The sequence below is a fragment of the Paralichthys olivaceus genome, chromosome 15 (assembly GCF_024713975.1).
Source record: "Paralichthys olivaceus isolate ysfri-2021 chromosome 15, ASM2471397v2, whole genome shotgun sequence".
NCBI lineage: Eukaryota > Metazoa > Chordata > Actinopteri > Pleuronectiformes > Paralichthyidae > Paralichthys > Paralichthys olivaceus.
In genome coordinates this window covers 21,585,385-21,607,231 of record NC_091107.1, presented here as the reverse complement: position 1 = coordinate 21,607,231, position 21,847 = coordinate 21,585,385, and the positions used below count along the sequence as shown (strand labels likewise).

At 40.3% G+C, this 21,847-nt stretch overlaps 1 protein-coding gene across 6 annotated transcripts in view; it reads right to left on the bottom strand.

Moving 5' to 3' along the window:
* The window catches only part of pknox2 (pbx/knotted 1 homeobox 2), a 91,965-nt gene that overhangs the window by 22,194 nt on the left and 47,924 nt on the right, over positions 1-21,847 (bottom strand). For 3 of the 6 annotated variants that reach the window (XM_020085439.2, XM_069539881.1, XM_069539882.1), the window contains exons 3-5: positions 20,853-20,959; positions 16,540-16,676; positions 536-707 (exon numbers count right to left, since the gene is read on the bottom strand). In XM_020085439.2, coding sequence (XP_019940998.1) covers positions 536-707; positions 16,540-16,676; positions 20,853-20,939 — 396 coding nt within the window. In that variant the 5' untranslated portion in view covers positions 20,940-20,959. The remainder of the gene's footprint in view (positions 1-535; positions 708-16,539; positions 16,677-20,852; positions 20,960-21,847) is intronic. The other 3 variants (XM_020085441.2, XM_069539884.1, XM_069539883.1) reach the window with 1 other exon arrangement.

Genomic DNA, 21,847 nt, shown 5'->3' with positions numbered 1-21,847 from the left:
CACTCCCTCAAAGTCACCACTCAAGGTCAACAGAGTGGACAGGAAAGTGCTCGGGCCAAGGAGGAGATAAATCAGCTAATTAAACTGCGCTCGCCTAATCAAGGGACCAGTAACTCTTGCACCCTCACATCCAGTCAAGCCCAGTGTAACATTACTGCCCTGTGGAAGAGTTAGTGCCCTCTGGGAGGGATGCCCACACCCAGTGCCTCATAAAACATACAGATGCAGGGTTAATTGACTGTTCAGCACTTGTCAGCCTGCCATCCCAATACTGTAATAGCAAAAGTGCACTCTTTTCTCTTTTTTTCCTCATCTCCATCTTTGTCTCTCTCTGATGGTAGCTCCTCCTCCTCATCTTTCCTCAGTGAGCATGATCAACTTCCTCCTCTCAATCACTGCTAGGTGTAGTACAAGGGGAAGTGTAGGATTACATGAAAGAGGAGGGGATGACTAGGAGCAGTGGTGACGGGATGCACTGCAAACAGAAATATCTGCAGCTCTGTCATTGCCGGCTTTGTCACATGAGTTGGCTCACCAAGTTGTCGAGCTCTGGATCTTCGCTGAAGAAGGGCTTGTGTTCTCGCTCCTGCTGGTGCACAAAGTTTTCTATGTCCACATCAAAGCTGGCAGACGTGATGCATTCAGATCCCTGTGTGGCCTGCTCACATTTCTCAAACAACAACGCCAGCAGGGGGAACAGTGGATGTCTGAGGAGACAGAAAGAAAGAGAGAGAGACAATCTTAAGTGTTATATTATTAATTGTGTACAGTGGTGTAGTGCAGGTATACAATATTCAGCATATCTACTTCTAAATTGCCTTTTGGTGTGCATCATTCAACAGTGTCCTGCAACGGCAGTGAAAGCACCATCTGCCTTACTCTGCCTCTGATTGGTTAGTACTCGTTGTCTTTGTTGGTTGGGTTGTTAGGTTTAGATATGAGGAGTTTTGCCCATCCCATTAAAAATGCAGCAAAATACTGATTTCAATGAAATTCAAACAAGACATGAACTACCCAAACAAACATTTTCAGCAGAAACAACCTTATGCTGCTACCTTGATGCTGCTAGCCACCAGCTCAGGTAGTGATGGGAGTTCAGCGCCCGCACCGGTGCAGGCTCCATCCCCCACCCCTGTCAGAGAGGATGCTGATGGTGACAGATTCTGTCTCTAGTGAAGATGTCAACCATGGTGAGCACTTTTTAATGGCAGAACCTTGATAATTGATGATAATAATATGCAGTGGAGTTGTTTATATATGTCATAAGTCATATTTGTTTATTCAAACTGCAATATTTGTCCAGAAATATTATAGAATAGATGAGACAATAACTTCCATGTGTGGATGGAATAAGAAATAGTTGACTCAAAATGCTTGATCATCTCTCACCCATCACGTCTGTGGGCCTGTACTGATGCAAAATCTGCATCTGCATCAGATATTAAAGGACAATGTACAAATACTACAATTTCTGGCAAAACACAATATAGAGTAGTCTCACGTTTCAATAATATGCAATATTTATCTTTATCTAAAATAATCTGGCATAAATTAAGAGCATACCTACTTCTACATCACTCCACCACTGATTGTTTATCTGTAAACTGTGTGCATCAAGGAGCACTGATCATCATTTTACTGCATCTCTACAAGCCCTTCTTGTGGTGCAGCCACTAACTTGTTTCCTCTATGTTTACCTCAGTTGGTGTAATCATTTCCCAGAATACCTCTCTACCACCCAAAGGAAAGGTTGTAATGTAATCAACCACTACCCAACCCCCCAAATATCTGCTGCTGATATTTTATACAAAGCTTTTATACAAAACTTGTTTCTGCTTTAAGACTTCACTGGATTATTTTGACATAATGTGACGGCTCTTTTGTTTTGTTCAGGAAATTAAAAGAATGTGACAAATAGGTCCAGGAATATGAAAATGATATGATGGACTTTACAAGACAATTTACATGGTTTGACACACACACGCACACACACACACACGCACACACCCTCAGAGAGGTATATTCATGGCTTCAGATGACATTTCTTTGAAATATCCTTGAGACCTATAGTTGCCCAAACTAATCCTAACCTAACCTTACCCAAACATTCACCCACAGTAATGTTAACCTTAAAACAGTTACTTCAAAATCTACTATGAAATATGAATTATGAAAAAAAAGCAGAAATGAAAATCGGATGCAGCCGGAGCTTTAACGACGCAGCTGAACACAGCAGTGGCAAATATTCTGGGCAAATGCTTTTCTCTGGCCGTCTGTGATGAGAAGTGACGCCATGTTGATGCTTATCATCATCATTCATTTTAAAATAAAGACTACTACTAATTTAACTAATTGGTTCTTGTTCCATTGCTGCTCGTATCATTAATAAAACTATCACTTCTAAAAGTATCACTACTTTTACAACTCACAGTGTTTAAAACCAACGATGACAAAAACGCTTGTCTTCTTCCTTTTCCAAACCTCCTGTCCTCACTGTCCTGTTAATAGTGAGGCAGCTCCATGACTTTCCCTAAAGGACATGCTGAACATACGCACATGGTTCTGCAAGAGATCAAAAAAAGATCTTTAAGTGGATGGGATATGGTCCAGTGGCAGCGCTAGGCTTCACAGTGTCACCTACATTGTTAACATCTGCCTTTTATAGGGAATGTCACTCATATAAGGTCCCTCAGATACACTGTGCAATGGCCCATACTGCACTGCTGTGTGTAGTACATGGCAAAATTATGGAACACTTCCACTTGGAGGAAAGCTGCTGCCCTAATGGCCAGGGTGACTGAACGCTGCCATGAAATCTGAGGAGAGGGTACAGAGGGTCGACTGAGAATCAAAGGTTTGGCTGGACATGAATATTTGTGCCCCAAAGAGCTGGACTTCACCACAGTGATCTCTGTTCTCAGCCTGCCTATTCCATTCACACTGTTTATCTAGATTCTGCCCCTTTCATCCAAATACTATCCATTTTTGTTACTCAATATCTTTGAGTGGAGAATGAGAGGAGACCCAGGGGAACTCCTAAAATGATGTCCCTGTCAAATCATTATGATAAAGACTCTTGGCAGTAAGTTACATAAAACGTGTAAGCAGGTTTCTGGTGTAATATTTCAATCAATCAATCAATTGTATAGCCCATATTGACAAATAACAATTTGTCTCATAGGATTTAACAAGGTGCATCATCCTCTGCCCTTAACCCTCAACAGGGGAAAAAACATAGACACATGAGGGATCCCTCTCCCAGGACGGACAGAAGAGCAATAGATGCATCATTATTCTCAGGTCCAGGTCCAGTAGTTTTGGCTGCAGAGGTGTTGTCAAGGATTTCAAGCATTTTCTGATCTGAATCTGTGCTATGTTTTAGCCCCAACATGTCATTGTGACATAATTCCACTTATACTTAAATATTTATGTTTTTTTAATTAATGACAGGGTGCCCCCCAGTTGAATCAGTAGGGGAAGCTTGTGTTTGTGCTAGTGTCAGGAATGTTCAGATTCTACACATCAATCTTTGGTAGTTGACAATGAGTCGTGTATGTCAGATGTTTAACTATCATAGATGCATATTTATGCTCTTTGGCGTGCGAAAGATGTTTTGAAGAATAACTGGCCGTGAGTCACATTATTGGTTAAGAGAGCAACTTAAAGGAATCAACACATTCTAAAATCCTGTGATTGGTCTGCTTTAATTCAAACCACAGTCCACACCTAAGCTTGGACACTCAAATTCTGAGGAGGGCACAGTCCAGTGATTTGAGTGACAGTAAATAAAATTTAAAACAGCCTCGATCAGAGCTTCTCCAGTTTCCTTCTCAGCCAAGGATCCCCTACAAGATAAAAATATTCCAGGGACCAGTTATCCCTTGGAATAATTTGCCATTACCTATTTTTTTTACACTTTACTTTAGTTACATGAAAGAACCACACATTGAAAATGTATGAGAAATGTCCAAGAAAGATATTAGACATGTAATAAAAATATTTATCATCATATGATAATTTGAATTAGTGAATCCGACTAACTAATCCGAATGACTACCCCCATTAGAGAACCACTTCCCTAAACAAACCACACCGAACACAAAGGTGAGCAGCTAACTGTTCTTCACTGTGTTTAACATTTGTTTGGTGATACAATAAGACAGACCAACAGATCCAAACGTGTGGTTGTTTAAAGAAAGGTTTAAAGAAAACATTTTAAGTTACATGAGTGTATTTTAAAAAAAAAGGCAAATTGATTTATGCACTTAGCCTCCTGCTAGCTGTTTGGTTAATGATGATCATCGACTGGGGATCACATTTTTTTTCTTGCATTTTCATTTCACAGTGCCATTGTCTCGGTGAGTGTATATTGGACTGGCATGGAGGCAGACTGGGCCCCTGCTCAGGCTCTAACCCATGGCTCTCAATTGCAGCCTTTAATAGTCGTCTATATTATACTCTAATCTGCCTGATCCCAATTTAATGCCGCTCCCTCAGCCAGACGTGGCAGGAATACTAAACAGGGGGTGGTCACGTGCAGAGTGGAGAGCTTCTGCCTTGTCTATTTAATGTCTGCTTGTGGTGGGGTGGAAAAGAATGTGGCTGGGGTGGAGGAAACGAGGGACTATAACCGAGAGCAAACAGGGGCACTCTCACCACTGCAGATGGTGTCTTCACAAGTTATTTACTCTCGCATTCGGTTTTATTTTTATTACAGAGAGTGATTAATTCTGAAAATGAGGTGTGATCATTTAATTGTACAGTGTTTTTTTTTTTTCTATGAGTGTTAACATCTATAAACAAAGAAAAAAACAACGTGTCGGCCGACGAGAGCAAAAGAAAGTGACACTCAAGGAAGTTGATGTGCTTCATAAACATCACAAAGACATAAAAAGAAAAGCACAGACTAATTAACCTGTCTATTCAGAGACATCTGCTGTCAAGGAGATGTGGCACTACAGGGCCTGAGGACACAGTGGCATTGTGGGTAGCACTACAGACTGTGTAACACTATGGCAGCTTAAACGAACAATATACTAACAAATATATAAACCAGTCAACTTAGCAATTAAAGGTGACAATCCATACGACAGCAGAATGAAGAAAACAACAACAGAATCATGATGACAACAAATGTTTAGCTGTTTTGCTAAAAGGGGAAAAAATATTTTTTTAGCCTGACTGGAGCTGTTGTGACTGAATACAGAGGCATAACGTCTTTAGCTGAGAAACGTTGATAATAGGTGGACATGGGTGTTTGATATTAGCTTTAGTGATGGTGTTCTATGAGAATTGTGAGCTCTACCTAGTCATCGTTTCTCACTCGGCTCAGGAATAAATGATGTAAAAGGCTAATGGTATCAAGGCAATCAGGGTTTTTGTGAGAAAACATCTATCCTTGACGACATGCCATTGTGCACAGTTGGACCTCGCCAACTTGCAGTGAGGTAAAAACACTAGCCTTCGGGCACTTTCTGCGACCTTTACACAGGAAGTTGGGATTAAGGTAGATGGGGTGTGAAAAGCCATGCATTTTTATGAACGAGAACATAGCCGGATGTGTGTGTGTGCGCGCGCGTGTGTGTGTATTTTCTAGTGCCTTCACCAACCATGCTGAGCTCCCCCATGTTGGCTGCCAGAAGCGGCAGGTTCTATCTGCAGTGCGACGGAGTGGAGATGGCCGGCTGGGGGATCATTACAAGGGCCATAAAAGAGCGATTTACAGGACGGCCAGTGAGTGGAGTCAGCACGGTCCCTGACGAAAAGCCCAAAACGGAGAATCAGAGGCCAGCGGGGATCGTGATGACTTAAACATGAAGGTGAGGGACGTGGCAGCTTTAGTGGCATCTGCTTTATGGTCAGTGAATCAGAGGCCGAGGGGGGAAATAAGGTGCCACTTGATTTTTGATGTTTGATTAGAGGGAAGTAAACTTCGAAAAGGTAAAACAGGACATGCCTTGGAGGTTGAAAACTATTGTAACACCTAAGAACACACTGTGAAGTCATAGTTGTTAAGATTCAGTAGCTGTTCTTGAGCTGGAATGAGCTTTTACTGTCAAACAAATCAAGTTTCCAACATCAAAAATGTAGTTTCATGATACTCCTACACTGGTACCTTTAAAAGAGTTTTAAAATGAAATCTATGTTCTAAATTTGAGCTCCGTCTATCAGATGACCACACGTGTACACTGATCATGCATGTGCCGGTGTAAACAGGAAGCAGATTGTCTACTCTGCAGCTGGTTGTTGAATGGCAGAACAAATATGAACAAAGACCAGTTGTTATGAAAAGCAGGGATTTCCTGGACCTAAAAAGAAGGTGCAACTGTTACTGACAGTAAGGGTTAGCAACACGTATTACTCATTATCCATGTTGCATTCACCAGCGGTAATCAGCTTGTGACGGATAAGACCCAATCAAAATGTGAACATGGGTGTCTGTGTTATCTTTTAAGTTTCAGTTTCAGTGTGGACACCAGTTGTAAATGTAGTAAAAGTGATGTGATTTAAGACTTAAATGATGTGTGTGGATGCAGCCACAGTCTCAACACATGGGCCAACATGATAAGATGAGAATCATTTCCAGCAGGACATTAGCTGACTGTTCATTATGTCACTGTCAATCAACTATTAGCCCTGGCTCTAACGAGCAAATTATGCTTGACTGAAACCCAGTAATGTAAGCTTTTATGGCAATTCAAGCAAAGTTTGTTTCCTATTTTTCTTAATTATTATATGGGAAAAGCTGCACTGAGATCACTAAATAGCTGCTTGTGTTTCTATTGGTTTGGGTATGAATGTGAAACAGTCAAGGTTTTGATGCCGTTGAAGTCTGAACAGTAACTTCCTTAGTTTGTCTTGAATTATTAAAAGTTATTTTTAACCTGGAATAATTTATTTAGGATCACTTTTGTTACATTTAGGTTGATGTGGGGAACTTGTTGTTTATTTACAGACTCAGTAGTTACAGAGCAACATTGTCATTCTTCTGGAATGATGTTTACGTCCAATTGTTAAATGCAAGTTCATTCACTTTAGCTTTGTTTTTGGTCATTACCAAATCCTGTGGGAGATCTGACTTTTTAAGCACCGTAATGCTCCACTATGTTCACTAGCTACTGTGTCTGTCTGCTGTTTGCTGCTGAGCAGGTAGTGTGCTGTGGCTTTCTACAGTTTATTTGTTGAAAGAAAACTCTGCCTGCTGTGGAAAAAACTACACGAGAGTGAGCTGGACAGATAAACAATAAACTGAAACTAACTACAAAGCTCCATAAAGCAGAGGGGAGCTGCAGATTCAGGGGATAATTCTCTGTAGGTTAATCGCCACATTACACTTGATAATTTCATCCAACTGTTCGGATTATATTGATTACAGCTACTTAAAGTAAATAAATACCTAACAATTTACAATCTTATCACAAGCAACTCCATCTGCTGAGGAAGATGGATACGATTAAAATCTCCTGAACTGCAACTCAATGGACGTTGCAGTGGGATGTTTTTTTTGCTAACGGAGATCAATATTCAACTTTTAATCCCACCTGGAGTCAACCCTTTGAATTTGAGTTGTACCACTGAATTTGGTCTTTTCATCTTTTCCCTGTTAAACCAGCACACACAGTACTGTGCATGAAAACAAGCTCAAATCAAGGCAGCACAGTCTTCCAAGGAACAAGACGTGTTTGCCTGTTTTCGCAATAATCTGGCAGGCCACCAAGGGGGTACAGAAAGAAGTGGGGGTGGGGTTTGAAGGTATGTGTTTATGTGAATGTTTGCGTGTGTGTGTGAGTGAGAGAGAGAGAGAGAGAGATGGCGTTCTCTGCCTCACTCTTTCTGCTCCCCACTGTTTGCCAGCTAATCAGGCCTGCTGTACCCATGTATATTAGACGCCAGTTTGTGGTGGAGTCCTGCTGCGTTTGCTCCCAACAAGGCCCCTGTTTCCTCAGGCTACAAGTCTGAAGCGCACCCTGTGTACAGGGTTAGGTATGCACACAACACGCATACTGTACACATGTGAACACACAAAGAACCTCTGACACTATCCGAATAGAACCTGTCTCCTCATCTCTATTTTCAATCCTGGCTTCTCATGTCTGCTCCTAAACATATTGTTGGAAATTAGTTTCCTACCATGTCTCCTATAGTGGCTGGATGAGCAAAGAAAATTCATCTCCCATCTGCCTGAGTTGGTTCAATGGTCGCACACATCATCATCATCATCATCATCATCCTCCTCCTCGTGTTTCTTCTCTCTTTCTTGCAGTGATTTTGGTGAAAGTAACTGTTACTATAAGCTTCATCACTGACATGATAAGCTCAGTTTCAGTGATCATTGTTTGTAAGAACATGCTCAACACAGAAATATGCACATACTGCCATAGGCCACTTGTGTATAGACTAAAGCATATGCTCTGCGTTAGTTCTGCACAGAAGCATAGACCAACCTTTGTTGGACAGCTATGACATTAAAATGGAGTTCTGTTTCCCTCTATGTTTTCTGAAGGCCACACTTGTGCAGAAAAGAGGATACCACTGATTACTAAGTTGCCCAAAAAATAAAATGTATACTTCCCATCAAAAGTCAAGAGCCTCTGAAAGAAGTAAGCAATAAAACCACTTGAGCTTTCACACACCTTTCTGCATTAACAACTGACAGTGCAGCAATACACAATAACCTGCTCAATGCAAGAGGAATGGCCTGTTTTAAGCCTGTCAGACTGTGAGAGGTTTTCTGCTGCTGGAAGAGCAGCACAGTGGTCGGGGATGCATTGCCGCATTGTGGCAGTGAGGATAAACAGACTTTATGGTGCATTACGGAGGCAGACAAACACACAGGCGAGCACAAATGTGGCTAATGCTGTCCATGGATGTGTCAAATTGAAAGTCCTCCCTCCTGTTGTGTATGACACATGAGGTATTCAAATTTTTACTTCTTTTATGCCATTAACAACAAGTGCATATACAAGCATAAACTCTCCCAAGCCTGAATAAATTCTTATATCTATTGCAGAGTGCTGACTGTTAGCATGACAGCATGTTAACCTTCCCACAGATACACACAAACCCTTAAATCCAGTCCCAATGCAAAATACCCGGGCTGACCAGCATGAGAGAGGCTTTCAGCAAAGACCCACTATGGAGAGAAGTGAATGATAATATGCACCATACAGGGAGCGGCACTGCAACATTGGCATCTTTGTAAAAAGATCCCACCAGTGTCAAAACACAGAATGAATCCAATTTTCTTCCTGTTTACTCCCACTTTCTGATGCAAATACATGTGTTACGTATCATAAAGTACTCTTTTTAAGCTAATTTGATGAATAGGTTCTTGTAAGAAATTAGATATCTAGGTAAAACCTTGCTTTCTGGAATTGCTCCATGGAAATGTAGTGAAAATGGCTTTAACAGAAGACAGCAGATGTGTAATACAGCCTGTGAGAATTTCTGAAAAACACACCAATCTTACTGTTTCTACTGTTGTCTTAGTTCTCTATGAGTAAAACAAGCAAGCAGTTAACTCAAGTGAAAAGGGTGACCTTAAAACTAGTGGTTGACTAGTATGCATCAATGGCTAAAGCTGCTACCCCTATGTAAAGGTCCAGTGTGTAAGATTTAGGTGAAAGGGAACTACTGGCAGAAATTTAATGTAGAATAATTCTCATGATGTTTTCACAAGTTCATTTAATCTAAATTGTATGAATTGTAGTTCTCTTTACCCCAGAAAAGGCCTTTTTATATTCAAATACTTAAATATTCACATCGAGGGGGTCCTCTCTACAGAGGCTGCCATGTTTTTTACATTAGTCCAGACTGGACAAACTAAACACCTTTTGAGTTTTTATGACACTTAAAGGCTACCACAGGTTCTTTTTCATGTTTGGAAGGAGAGGGTGAGGTGAGGGGTGTTCAGCTGCAACATGAAACTTCACCACTAGATATCACTCAATTCTACACACTGTACCTTTAAGGAGCATCCAATGGCTAACATGTAATGCAGATATCATGCTGTTTTTGCATCTGATAAAATCCAAAAATGCAGTGACTCAAATAAACTGAAATCAAAGGAACATTTATGTAACAGAAAAGTATGTATTACTTGAACATGGAGAGATATTGAAAACAATTATTAACATTATTTCTGTTAAATTAAAATATAATATATATAATTGTATCAAATCATTTATGGGCAAGAAAACAAACAGACACACAAAACAGCATCCAAAACACAATGGAGAAACAACTGGTTGGAGTTAGTGGTTTTTGAAAACGTGTCTATTTAGGTTTTCATTGTTTTAAACCCTTTGCACACTGTTCAAACCGATGTATGATACACAAACAATCAGAAAATAATGAGACAGCAACTACTGCTAGCTTGGTTGTGGGTTAGTAAACTGCTGCCTCAGGTGCTCTTGCAAGATGTGCAGAGGATGAGGTGGTTTCCCAGAGCCAGTAAATCAACTGCAGACTCTCCACTCTCTGTCTGCTATATACCAATAGCATAGTTTATTTATCAGGGTGGGCATGGCTCAGGAGGTAGAGTGGTGGTCTACTGATCAAGAGGATCTTAGTTCCATCCACAGCTGCTTCAGATTGTGTTACAGTGTCTTTGGGGAGGCAGTAGCAGTAGCAGTAGCAGTCAATGCGACTTGGCTTGGGAACCGGAGGGTGGCCGGTTCAAGTGCAGCTTGGACGGAAGTTGAAAAGGTGCTAGTTCACCACCGAACCCCCCAATTGCTCCCCGGGCGCCTTCATGGCTGCCAACTGTTCCGTGTGTGGTCACTGTGTGAATGTTCCGTGTGTTCCGTGTGTGCTCCGTTCACACGGATGGGTTAAATACAGAGGTCTAATTTCCCCATGTTTGCATGTTGCATGCTGTGTGTGGGACCAAAAATAGGAATCTTAATCTTAATCATGACACTGAACCCACAATTGCTCCTGATGTTGTGTCATCAGCTTGTGAAGGGATGACAAAACATGCCCCACCCCCAGCATTGGATAAAAGCCTTAGAGTAAACTGAATGACCGTGAGCCAACAATGGACAGATACATTTGCTTGGTACCTGCCAATTAGGATTACCTTTCACAAATGTTGGCAAACAGGACAAACTAACACTCAACAACAGCTCTAACAAAACTATTACTATACCAAGCAAGTAGAAACACAGCAACTTCAGCATCTCTCTTTTTCAGCTCTGCTAGGTTAGTCCACCATAGTTGGTAGACCATCAAAACATTCATAAATGGAAGATTACAGCCAGAACCCAGTGGAGATAAATCAGAGGAATTTATTTTCCAGTCAAGCCAAGATGTCTCTACCATTGGAAAGCCCGACTGATGTAAACACATCTTTCCACCTTAAATCAAAGTACTTCTTTTTAAATTTTTGTTGATTTGAACTTTTCCTCTTTGGGTTGTTCCACAGCCATTTCACCTTCTTGACAACGTGATTATGTCGAAGAGCATACGCCAACACCACGCTACCAGTGGTTGACATTCCATGACATATCTTTAACGCTGCCACCTGTCCCTCCCCTGCAGCCCCAATCAGTAATAATAATAATAATAATAATAATAATAATAACTGTATTTGGGTTACAAAGTGCTTCACACAAATTCAGTTACATTTTAAGATCCACTGCACAGTTGTTTAACCATCGCATTTGAGCTCTGTAAGACTGGTTGACGTAATGAAAATAATAATCACCAAGTACCTCGGAGTCAGCAGGTGTTTCAGCCTTTTAATCACAATACCATTGAGAGAGGCTATAGGTAAACCTGACTGGCTACTGGGCAGTGCTATAAATGCCATGTGGCCCACTCAGTAGATCAGACGCCATTACCTCTATGCTTTTTTTAAACTAAACTAAATACCCAATCTCATAGGCAGCAGAGTCAGAAGCTGTCATATTTAAAAACTACATAAAATGTGGTTGCAATAAAAGATGAGAAGATTAGAGGAATAAAAGAGTTAAAACAACACAGTAGTACCAGAGTTACAAATCTCATGTTAAAAATGCATTCCTATAAAAATATGTTTGAGCAGTAATTTAAAGATAGATCTAAATCTCATCAGGCAGGGAGTTCCAGAGCCTCAGGGCCCTGACAGAGAAAGCCCGGTCACCTTGAGTGGCCAGCCTTGACCTAGGGACTGCTAACAAGGACAGGCTGGTCGATCTCTGGTTGCAACTGGGATTGTGGCTTTGAGAGTTATTAAAAATCAATCCTGAATTTGACCACCAGTCAAGGGATGCAAAGATTGCTACAAGACCTACGTTTTGTTTCAGTTAAAATACGAGCAGCAGCATTTTGAACAAGTTGCAAATATATCGTAGATGGATGGTTGTAGGTTTTAATGATTTAATTAATGCAAGTTTTAAAATTCAGATTGGAATCAAATGGGATATCTAGATTTTTAGCTGTTGTTTTAATATTGGTTGCCAGTGGACCGAGAAATGATAGGAGTTTGCCTGCTAGCTAATCGGGATTGAAGATTATTATCTCAGTTTTTTTTTTTTTTATACAAACTCCACAAGATCCGGGTGCAACAAAAGAGAAGACTACTCTTTCCCCTGTTAATCCCTAAACTGGCACTAGTCGTTAGGGATGTGGCTAATCCTCACCTTCACCCAGTGCACAAGCATTCACGCTCCCTGTTGCTCATAGACTGGAGTATTATTTCTTTGCCATTTATAGACAGAGGGCTGTGTAGGGAACACCAGAATTCATTTCAGCACACACACAAAGGGGGCCAGCTGAGGAAATGTTCACCGACTCTGATAAAGTGTGTATTGGGTTATCAGATACTCCATCTTTCATTGGCCAACCAATTATAACCACTACTTAAAGCAGCATGTCCTGGTCAAAACAGCTCTTCTACCTGAGATGTCTCTAAGCCTTACAAGGACATGCATGTTATTAAAAAAAGAAACAACAAAAGGACTATTATGATGTCTCTTTCAATTAAGTGCATATTTCCATCTCTGAGCCGAATCAGCCTCCATCAGCTGTGAACACCACATCCGCAAGCTGAAAAACAAAACCCTTACCAGCTTTTTAATAAGATGCAGAGAATCCAGAGGGATCTTTATAGTAAATGCCACAACTCATTAGGCTAATTACCCTATCACACATTTACTCCGCTGCTAATAACAAAGTAGGCAGAGAGACGGAGCGAGGGAAAGAGGAAACCACACATCTCCTCATAAAGTTGGCATTCTAGCAATTAGTGAAAAGAAACATTAAAGCCCACACACACTTCCTGAGCAAAATAATTAAAGAAAAATGGCAGAGATACTGATTCTCTGTGCTTTTCCTCTTTTCAAAGTCTACAGCCCCCATATGAGCACTGTGTAGAGGCTGGAACTGGCAGATCAGACGACGATTAAAATAAGAGTGCTATTTGTGTCTTTTTACATAGTTTGGCTCACTGTGGGAGACTGTGACTTGTGAAGTCAAATTTAATTGTGTTCATAACAAGGTAACAAGGTGTATTTAGTCATTAGCTCCTTGCAAGGACAAAAAAACTCTAAAATTCTGATCTGCTCTGCTCCGTCTAAATACGGAGCAGTGAGGGTTTCACTTAGGAGCTACAAATAATCATATTTAACAGCACATGCTGGTGAATCCTCAACCCCAGTCGCTCCCTGAGCTCGGTGCTGCCACTGACACCGTTGATCACAACATTTTAATTGGCCATCACACACACTTACAGACTCGGCTGACTCTATATTCTCCATTGCACCATTTAAGTGGGAAATAACTCGAGATGCCATCTTATAACTCTCCCCTGTTGTGTCACAAGACGCTGATAATATTACAACTGCATTTACCTGTAAAAGTTAATGATACAGACCCTTATACTTTTAAAGGCTTGTTTAGATGACTGACAATGTGACATCATGTGACAGGACAACTATGCAGAAAGTCTGTTTTACAAACTAGAGGTGACTCATGGGTTGGCTATTAAGTCCAAAAATGAACCATTTATTTCTAGCATTGTTCGGTAAGGGCCAGTGCAGGTTTATAAACATGGCGGACATGCACAACTGTAGATTTGTCATTTTCCTTTATTTCAGACTGAGGTGGGTTTGTGAAAACGATCTTTAGAATTAGAGTGCAGATGTCAATGTTACTATTAACATGTGCAATATGCAGTGTTTCAATTTCAGCAACTTGTAGTATAACTGATCAGGAAAAGACTCATGATTAAAGTTTTAATCGAGACTGTCCCAATAAAACAAACAGCAGCTTTCATGGTTGCAGTCAGGTACCGCTGTTGTTATTGTTGCCTTTGGAAAGAAAAAAAAAATACTATTATCACATTATTTCTTTTAGATTACAACTGTTTGAGTTGTTATAGTCAAAAAGGCTGTGTTGGAGTTCAAGGGGCAGCTTCATTTTAATGAAATTATATGAATTAATATATCTGTGTGTGTGTGTCTGTGTATATATATTTACCTATACTGCCATTCATTTTACATTTTGTTTATCCACAGTTTACAAATATCTCTTTTTCTTTCCTACAGAGCAGTTTTTTGCTAACCTACTGAGCATGTTTAAAACTGTTTTACATTAATTAACACAATGGAAATGGGACAGACAGATCTCAGCTCTTATAGATGTACTCCAACCAAGCAACTAATAAAGTACATTAGCATTATTAACATTAATATATTCTCTACAGAGGACTGCAAGGGGTAGCTGAGACCCCATTGAAATACACATATAAATAATAGGCTCTACATGTCTTTGTTACAATTATTCTTGTTGTCTTTTGTTGCTCCCGGGAGCTTCTTCTCTTCTCCCCTCAATATGTGGTTGAGGGAGGGAAGAGGAGAAAAGCTGAGGCAAGAAAAAAGGAATAAAAGAATGGGGAAGTGGAAGAGGGGCTGATTTACTGATGTGGACCACTCCTCCACCCCACCCCCAACCACCAAACCAAGCTGCTTCAAACATGGCTGCTCACATCAAAGGCACCCGTGTATCTCAGAGGAGCTGCTAAGGACTTTACAGACGCTCGCCTCAGGCCTGAGCGCGGGGGCTCGCACCTCCTCAGACAGCAGTGGCGGATACCCGCGGGTGGGGCCCGAGGAGCCGGGACAGGCGGCCCAACGCAGTCTGCAGTGTCATCTCGACTTGACGGGCTGCACCAGACTGCACAGCAGCTTGTGCCTCATTTGGTTCAACAAATCTAGTTAGTTGTTGGTGCGCTGCCTTCACCAGGAGAACACCCAGCACGATTAAAAATGTCTGTATTTTGAATAATTTACTTCATAAATAGATAATACAAGCTCATTATAAGGGTGCATCAATATTCTAGTTCTAAGCTGAGAGTGGAGCGAGGTGTTTTTCTTTTTTTACTGCTGTTTTGGATTTCACCCAGCAGTGATTTTTAATTTATTTTTATTTTCTACACCTTAGAAGGTGATGCCTTGAAGGGCTTCTACATGGTAAATAAAAGCGTAACATTTGAAACCAATCTGTAAACAACCTAATATGAAAGAAATTAAAAGGCAGGAGCTTCTCTACAGATCAGTGTGGAAATTGTCACACAACATTTCAGGATCCATGGTGCAAAGTGATTTTAGAGTGTATGTAAAGAAAGTGCATTTATATTTTTAGGAAGGATAAAGGATAATTAAAACATTTACACATGGTCTTCGATAAATGGAGAGGGACTAGTGAATTTACCTAAACTCCAGGATGTGGTCTCTGTGATTTGAAGAGTGATGCTTACCTTTGAAAATGACTGTTGGCGTGAAAGAGAAATAAATGATGTTTTAAAATTAAAGTCTGGAACCATGCTGAAAAAAATTCTGATATTATTTATACAGTATTTTCTGGTTTAAATATGTTTTTTTAAATGTTGTTGTCCAAAAGAACATTGGCGAAGTATTTCATTTTAAGAGTTTTATTCATTCATGTTAATTGCTTTGGCCTAATACTGAGACACTGGAGCTGTTACATCTGCTGCCATGTTAAATGTTTATTTAAAAGTCAATTTATAAAATTCAAAGAAGAAATTGAGCCTCTGCTCGCCTTTGATAAGTGAAAGCATTTGCTGAAGGTGCTCTTTGGTTTAAGAACGACACGAGTGGAAATTGAAGGATGCACCCTTCAAGTGCAGTTTCAAAAGCTTTTATGTCAGGCAGGTTTAAGAGAACACATTAAAAACAGCACCAGTGCTTGTGGCATTCATTGGCACATCAAGTCCATTTACAATTTCTTAAAGCCAGCGCGAGGCTAGGGAGAAAATACAGTAATCATTCCAAAGGAGGAACAAGTCAAGGGTAGAATAGTGCTTGCCAAAGCTAGCTTGACAAATATTGGGCCAAATACTGACATCTATTCACCAAGAGGCAAATTGATTAACAAAATGGTATTTTGCTTCCAGTTGACCGTGTTAAGTGCTCTATGTAGACTGGGATGATCTAGCAACTCTTTTGGAATTCAGATTTGTGCATCTTTCACACAGGATATATATGTATGGGCCCCTACAATAACAAAAATAAATGTTTCATGGGAGATTGAACCAACCTGTAAACAGCCCTCTTGTCAGACTCAAGCTGGGCCTGTGGGTCGAGGGTCGCACTGACGGAGGTATTTCCTGCTGCAGTGGCTGCTGGGATATGGACCTGTGGGGTCTTGGCGTTCTGCTGAGTGGTGCCCGTCATCTGGGGACACAAAATAAAAAGATCCAAAATTGAATTAATGTTTGAAAAACAAAAGTAGTTTCCTTATTTTGAGAGGTTTCACAGTATTGTCCAGTTGAAGCGAAACTGTCTTCAGCTTTGCCGGAGGCTCTTGGTTTTTATTACGATTAAAATGCTAGCATGTTAAAGTTTAGTAGGTATAATGTTGTGCAGCATGCTACTGCAGCTTGGTTGGAAATTTTAATATCTGCACCAAATCTCACAGTATCTCAACCACAACTGTTCCAACAGTCATTTGTCACGAGCATGGCTTTAGCTATCAAGAAAAATTATTTACAATTAGTCTGAAAAACAATTAATATAAATGAATGCATCTTTTTTAAATACATTTGCATTTGAACTGACTGGACCAAAATCCGAAAAACACCACGATCTGCGTGTAATTAGCCTCAGCATGAGCTTCACATGATCACATGATCAAGGCGTTATCCCATGAGCATGAGCGTGCAGCTGCTTGTAAGGTCTGAGTAATTTTTTAATCACTTTTCAAAAGCAGTAAGGTGCAACGTGCAGCTGACACTGACCGACTACAAATGAGGAGGAAGCTGAAATGAATAATTGTTGCTTGACAGGTCAGTAGCCTTGTAATGAAGCTATTAAGCAAAAAGCATGAGACAGGACAGATTAGGTAATTGAACAAGGCGTGTTCAGGTCACATATAGATTCCTGTTAAATGATAAATATTGGATTTTTAGTTAGCAACAGCAACAGTGACACTTAAGTGTGTTCACAGCTCATCAACGTGTACTTAGTTTATCGTACCATACTGTGCGTATGAGACGACTGGTGTTTCAACGTGAATCATGAGAGAATCTGTTCACTTCTCAAGCTGTTATTCGTGCCGTGGGCTGGGCAGAAGAGTAACATGCTTACAAACACAACCCATTGTCTTCCTTATCCTTTACCCCACTTTCCTTTCTCTCATTCGCTCTCTCTGAGGAAATGAGTCGAACAACCCCCAATTTTTTTTTTCAGGGTGGGGAGGGAGGAAGCTTCAAGTCTTAATCCCAGCCCCAAATGGAAAATAAATTAGCTTCTTCACACTTAACTAGCTCTCATTTGCATTTGCCGAGTGCGCAGACTGCAGCTCGGGAGCTCTCCCCTGGCACTAATCCTCTGGGCGAAAGCAGACTGAGGTGGTGTGGACGAGGGAGGAGGGTTAGATGGACCTGCTCAACTTCACCTCGGCGAGATGATCCAAGGTGTCGGACAACGCATGGGTCCAGCCACAGTTGGTCTACATTAATTACTCTGATCTGTTGGTGGCGTCACGTGTTGTGTTGAACACGGCAGACTGGGGCTTGACCTTTGCCGTTTCACGCCTGCACTCTGACACTGTCTTAATTATAACATGCAAATCAACAACATGAAAAATCATTTTCATATTCGTATAGACACTCGGGTCGTGTTTTGTCTGTTGTGCTGAGTAGTAACAGTAGTAAATGGTGTCACTCTTGTAACACTGCTATACATGTTACATATGTTCACCATATTATTACATTACAATGATATTCCTATACTATTCCATCAGAAAAAAAAAAAAGTTCTTGTTGTGGGATTTGTTGGGTTCCTCTAAAATAAGGTCTTGGCCTAAAGCCCAAATACAAAAAATGTAAGTGAATAGAAGTTCTTCCATCTTCACATGATTGTAATTATATTGTATAAATATAATTAATAATGTACTGATGTTTTGTTTGCTACAAAATCACACAAACTCACCTTTCTCCCATTTTCACGAGAGCTGCTTACAAACTGATGACACTGAAATCCACTACAGAAGAGAACATTATTTTTGTCTCGGGGACCCTATAGCTACAAAAGCCCAGTGAATACAATGGATGTACTCTGTGATTCTAATCAAACAAGTCAAACAGGATGTGTGACCTCTGTGGGGTCTAGTTGACCCAGAACATCAGTAACATCAGATGACATGCTGTATACTTTTGGTCAGTGGAAAACTTGCACAGGACATGGAAGAAAACTCATGAATTACTTTCTGATTCTATGTAATAACAATACTTTATAGCCATTTATGTATTTTTCTCACCTTCATCTAATGTGCAAACCTGTGGCCCAGGCTTTAATATTTTTCTACAGATTAAAGGTACAGTGTGTAGAATTTTGTGATATCTAGTGTTGAAATTGCATGTTGCGGCTGAACACACCTCAGCTCACCCTCTCCTTCCAAACATGAAAAAGAACCTGTGGTAGCTTCAGTTGTCATAAAAACTCAAAAGGTTTTTAGTTTGTTCAGTTTGGACTAATGTAAAAAACATGGCGGCCTCCATAGAGAGGGTCCCCTCCATGTAAATATAAGTATTTAAATATAAAGGTCTTTTCTGGGGTAAAGAAAACTACAATTCATACAATTTAGATGAAACGAACTAGTGAAAACATCACGAGGATTATTTTACATTAAATTTCTGCCAATAGATCCCTTTCAGCTAAATCTCACACACTGGACCTTTAAGTAGAGGTAGAGCAAGTCCTCCACTAACCAGGTCGGCAGCTGGATCCCCATCTCCCCCATCCAACGTGCCAAAGTGTCCTTTAGCAAGCTAATGATCCTCTAATTGCCTCTGATGTGTGTCAGCAGTGTATGATTGATGTATGATAGAGATGAAGATGAAGACATAGATGCACTGTCTGAATGTGTGTGTAAATGGGTTGATGGCAAAACTTTACTGTAAAGTACTTTGAGTGGTCATCAAGACCAGAGAAGTGCAATATAAACACAGACCATTTATCATTAACAGCAGAAAAGTAAAAAGGAATTTGTTATCATCATTATACAAAATAATTTGCATCTGTCATCAGGTAGCCTAAGTCCAAATATGTCAAAAGGGTTCATTCCAACTTTGGTTGATTTCATATTACATTTCCTAGAGTTTATATTATATTTATAATCTTATCTAACTGCTAATCATGAGATTACTAGTTAAAAATTGCTGAGGTAAATTACTAAATGGTTTCTAGCACAAATGATATTAAATTCATAATTAATTTATAATGGTTCTCTACAAACCAAAGGTATATTAAATCTTCTTGAAAACTTGGTTTCAGATTTCAAGCAATTACCTATTGCATTAATTAATCACAACTTAACAAGTAGCAATCAAAATTAAAACACGAGGGTATAAATATCATGATTTATTACTTATTAAGATTTTACCACTCAGAGGAGATCTGCCTCGTCTAATGAATCACATTATGATGATACTTTGCTGATGTCAGACTGGTGCAAAGCATCCTCCTACAGCTGAAGCTTAAAATTAAAACCTAAACAATTCCTATAGTTCACACTGCATGACTTTTCACCCGATTTACAATTTGCCGACAAATTCTGCAATTCATTGACAAAAGCCCAAGATTGGAGCCAAATCGGCGTTCGATCGGCAGTCGTCAATTGTTGTGTCAAATACAATTCAAGAGGCTTGCACACATCCTCCATTCCTCCAACCAATTTTCAAGCAGCCTAAATATCTATATAAATCAGTGACAACTACAGCCAATCATTATACAGGACAGGGTGAAGGAGGTATGAAGCAGGTACTATAGTGGTGAGATGCCCCTGAAGTAGACTAAGTAAGTCATGAAGAAGTAGACTAAGTTAAATTAATAATACACAAAGCAAGCATGTAATTATCAAATACTATGTTACTATTCCTGAGTAGTAAAAAAGTAATTACATAGTTGAGGACAAAGTTGAGAAATATTTTGATGATTTACTAGTTCTATAAAACTGTGATGTGTCGTCCAGCGAACTGTTTCACCCCCTCCTGCTTGATTTGCCGTTCTGCTGACAGGAGGACTCACCATGTCTCGTGTGTGTTTTTAATGATCAAATGTAATTTGGAGACCAGACATACCAGTCTGGGGTTTCTCCTGAGATTGTGCAGTGTATGACCCCCCTGATCCCACACTGATCCCTCCCGTTCACAAGAAAACAAATCAGTGAGTGAGTGAGAACTGCAAAGCAATCCGAGGACTTTGAAAGTCACGTAGTTTATGCAAAATTGTGCTTTTGTGTGAGATGCAGAGACCCATTTCCTGGGTCTTTGACATTCATCAACATAGTTCTTCTATCAGAGGAGTTCTATGTCAGGCAATGAGATAAACTGTGATTCGACCTCTGACCTGTTGGCTCTCCTGGTACGATGGTGGAGGAACACTCTGGGTGGCCATCATTGTCACTGCAGGTGCTGGGGACGCATGTTGCATCATGGGATAGCTTCACATTGAGACTGGCAAAGAAACAGAAAAAAATAAGAAATAAAAAAAAAAAAATTAATCCAGTGCAAGCAGTGATTGTACATTCTTTAATGGCAGCAGCCACCAGGTGCTGCTATTACTAAATAATACAAGATGAGATTCTCATGCAGCATCTCACTCTCGTCCCTCTCCGCCCACTTATTTTCCCTTTCTCTGTTTGATTTATTGATATCTTTATTATTTTTATTACTTCTCCTGTCAGTCTCCCTATGCTTGTATTGCATGGGATGATGTATTCATACTGAGGGATCTACAAGGCTTCCAAGCAGAAACGCAACATAGCAACACAAACTCAATCATTGAGCCCTTTAAAGAAACACTTTACATAGCAGCAGGTTCATAATGACACCGCAAACAAACCCGACTACTTGTTTACCAATTACAGACAGCTATGCTTGTTTACTAATTACAGCTGGCTTTAAAGCAACGCATCGTGGTGGAGTCACCTTGGTGTTCGTCTCTATGTGTTGGCTGCTGCTGTTGTTGTTGTGCTGTTACCAAGCCAATCAAGAGGGCTAATTAAGGCTCTTGTTGGTGGGCTAATTGCTATTGGCCGGAACCCCACAGGGCTGAGGGCTGTACCCTGTGGAATGCCACTGTAACCATCGCACCCCCCTACCCCCTCAGTTGGAGCTAATTGTGTTCACACACACAAATGCACACAAACACGTAGACCCCCACCATTGCCCTAACTTACTATAGGCAAGCACAGCAGGTGATCCATCCTGAAGCTACATATAACCTATGAGTAGGCACCGCATGAAAATGTCTTGTAAATTAACAATTTGACCTGGGGGAGTAATAAATGTGAGGTTAGACTTTATTATCATGCAATTCTACTGTTTTAAATCATTGTTTAA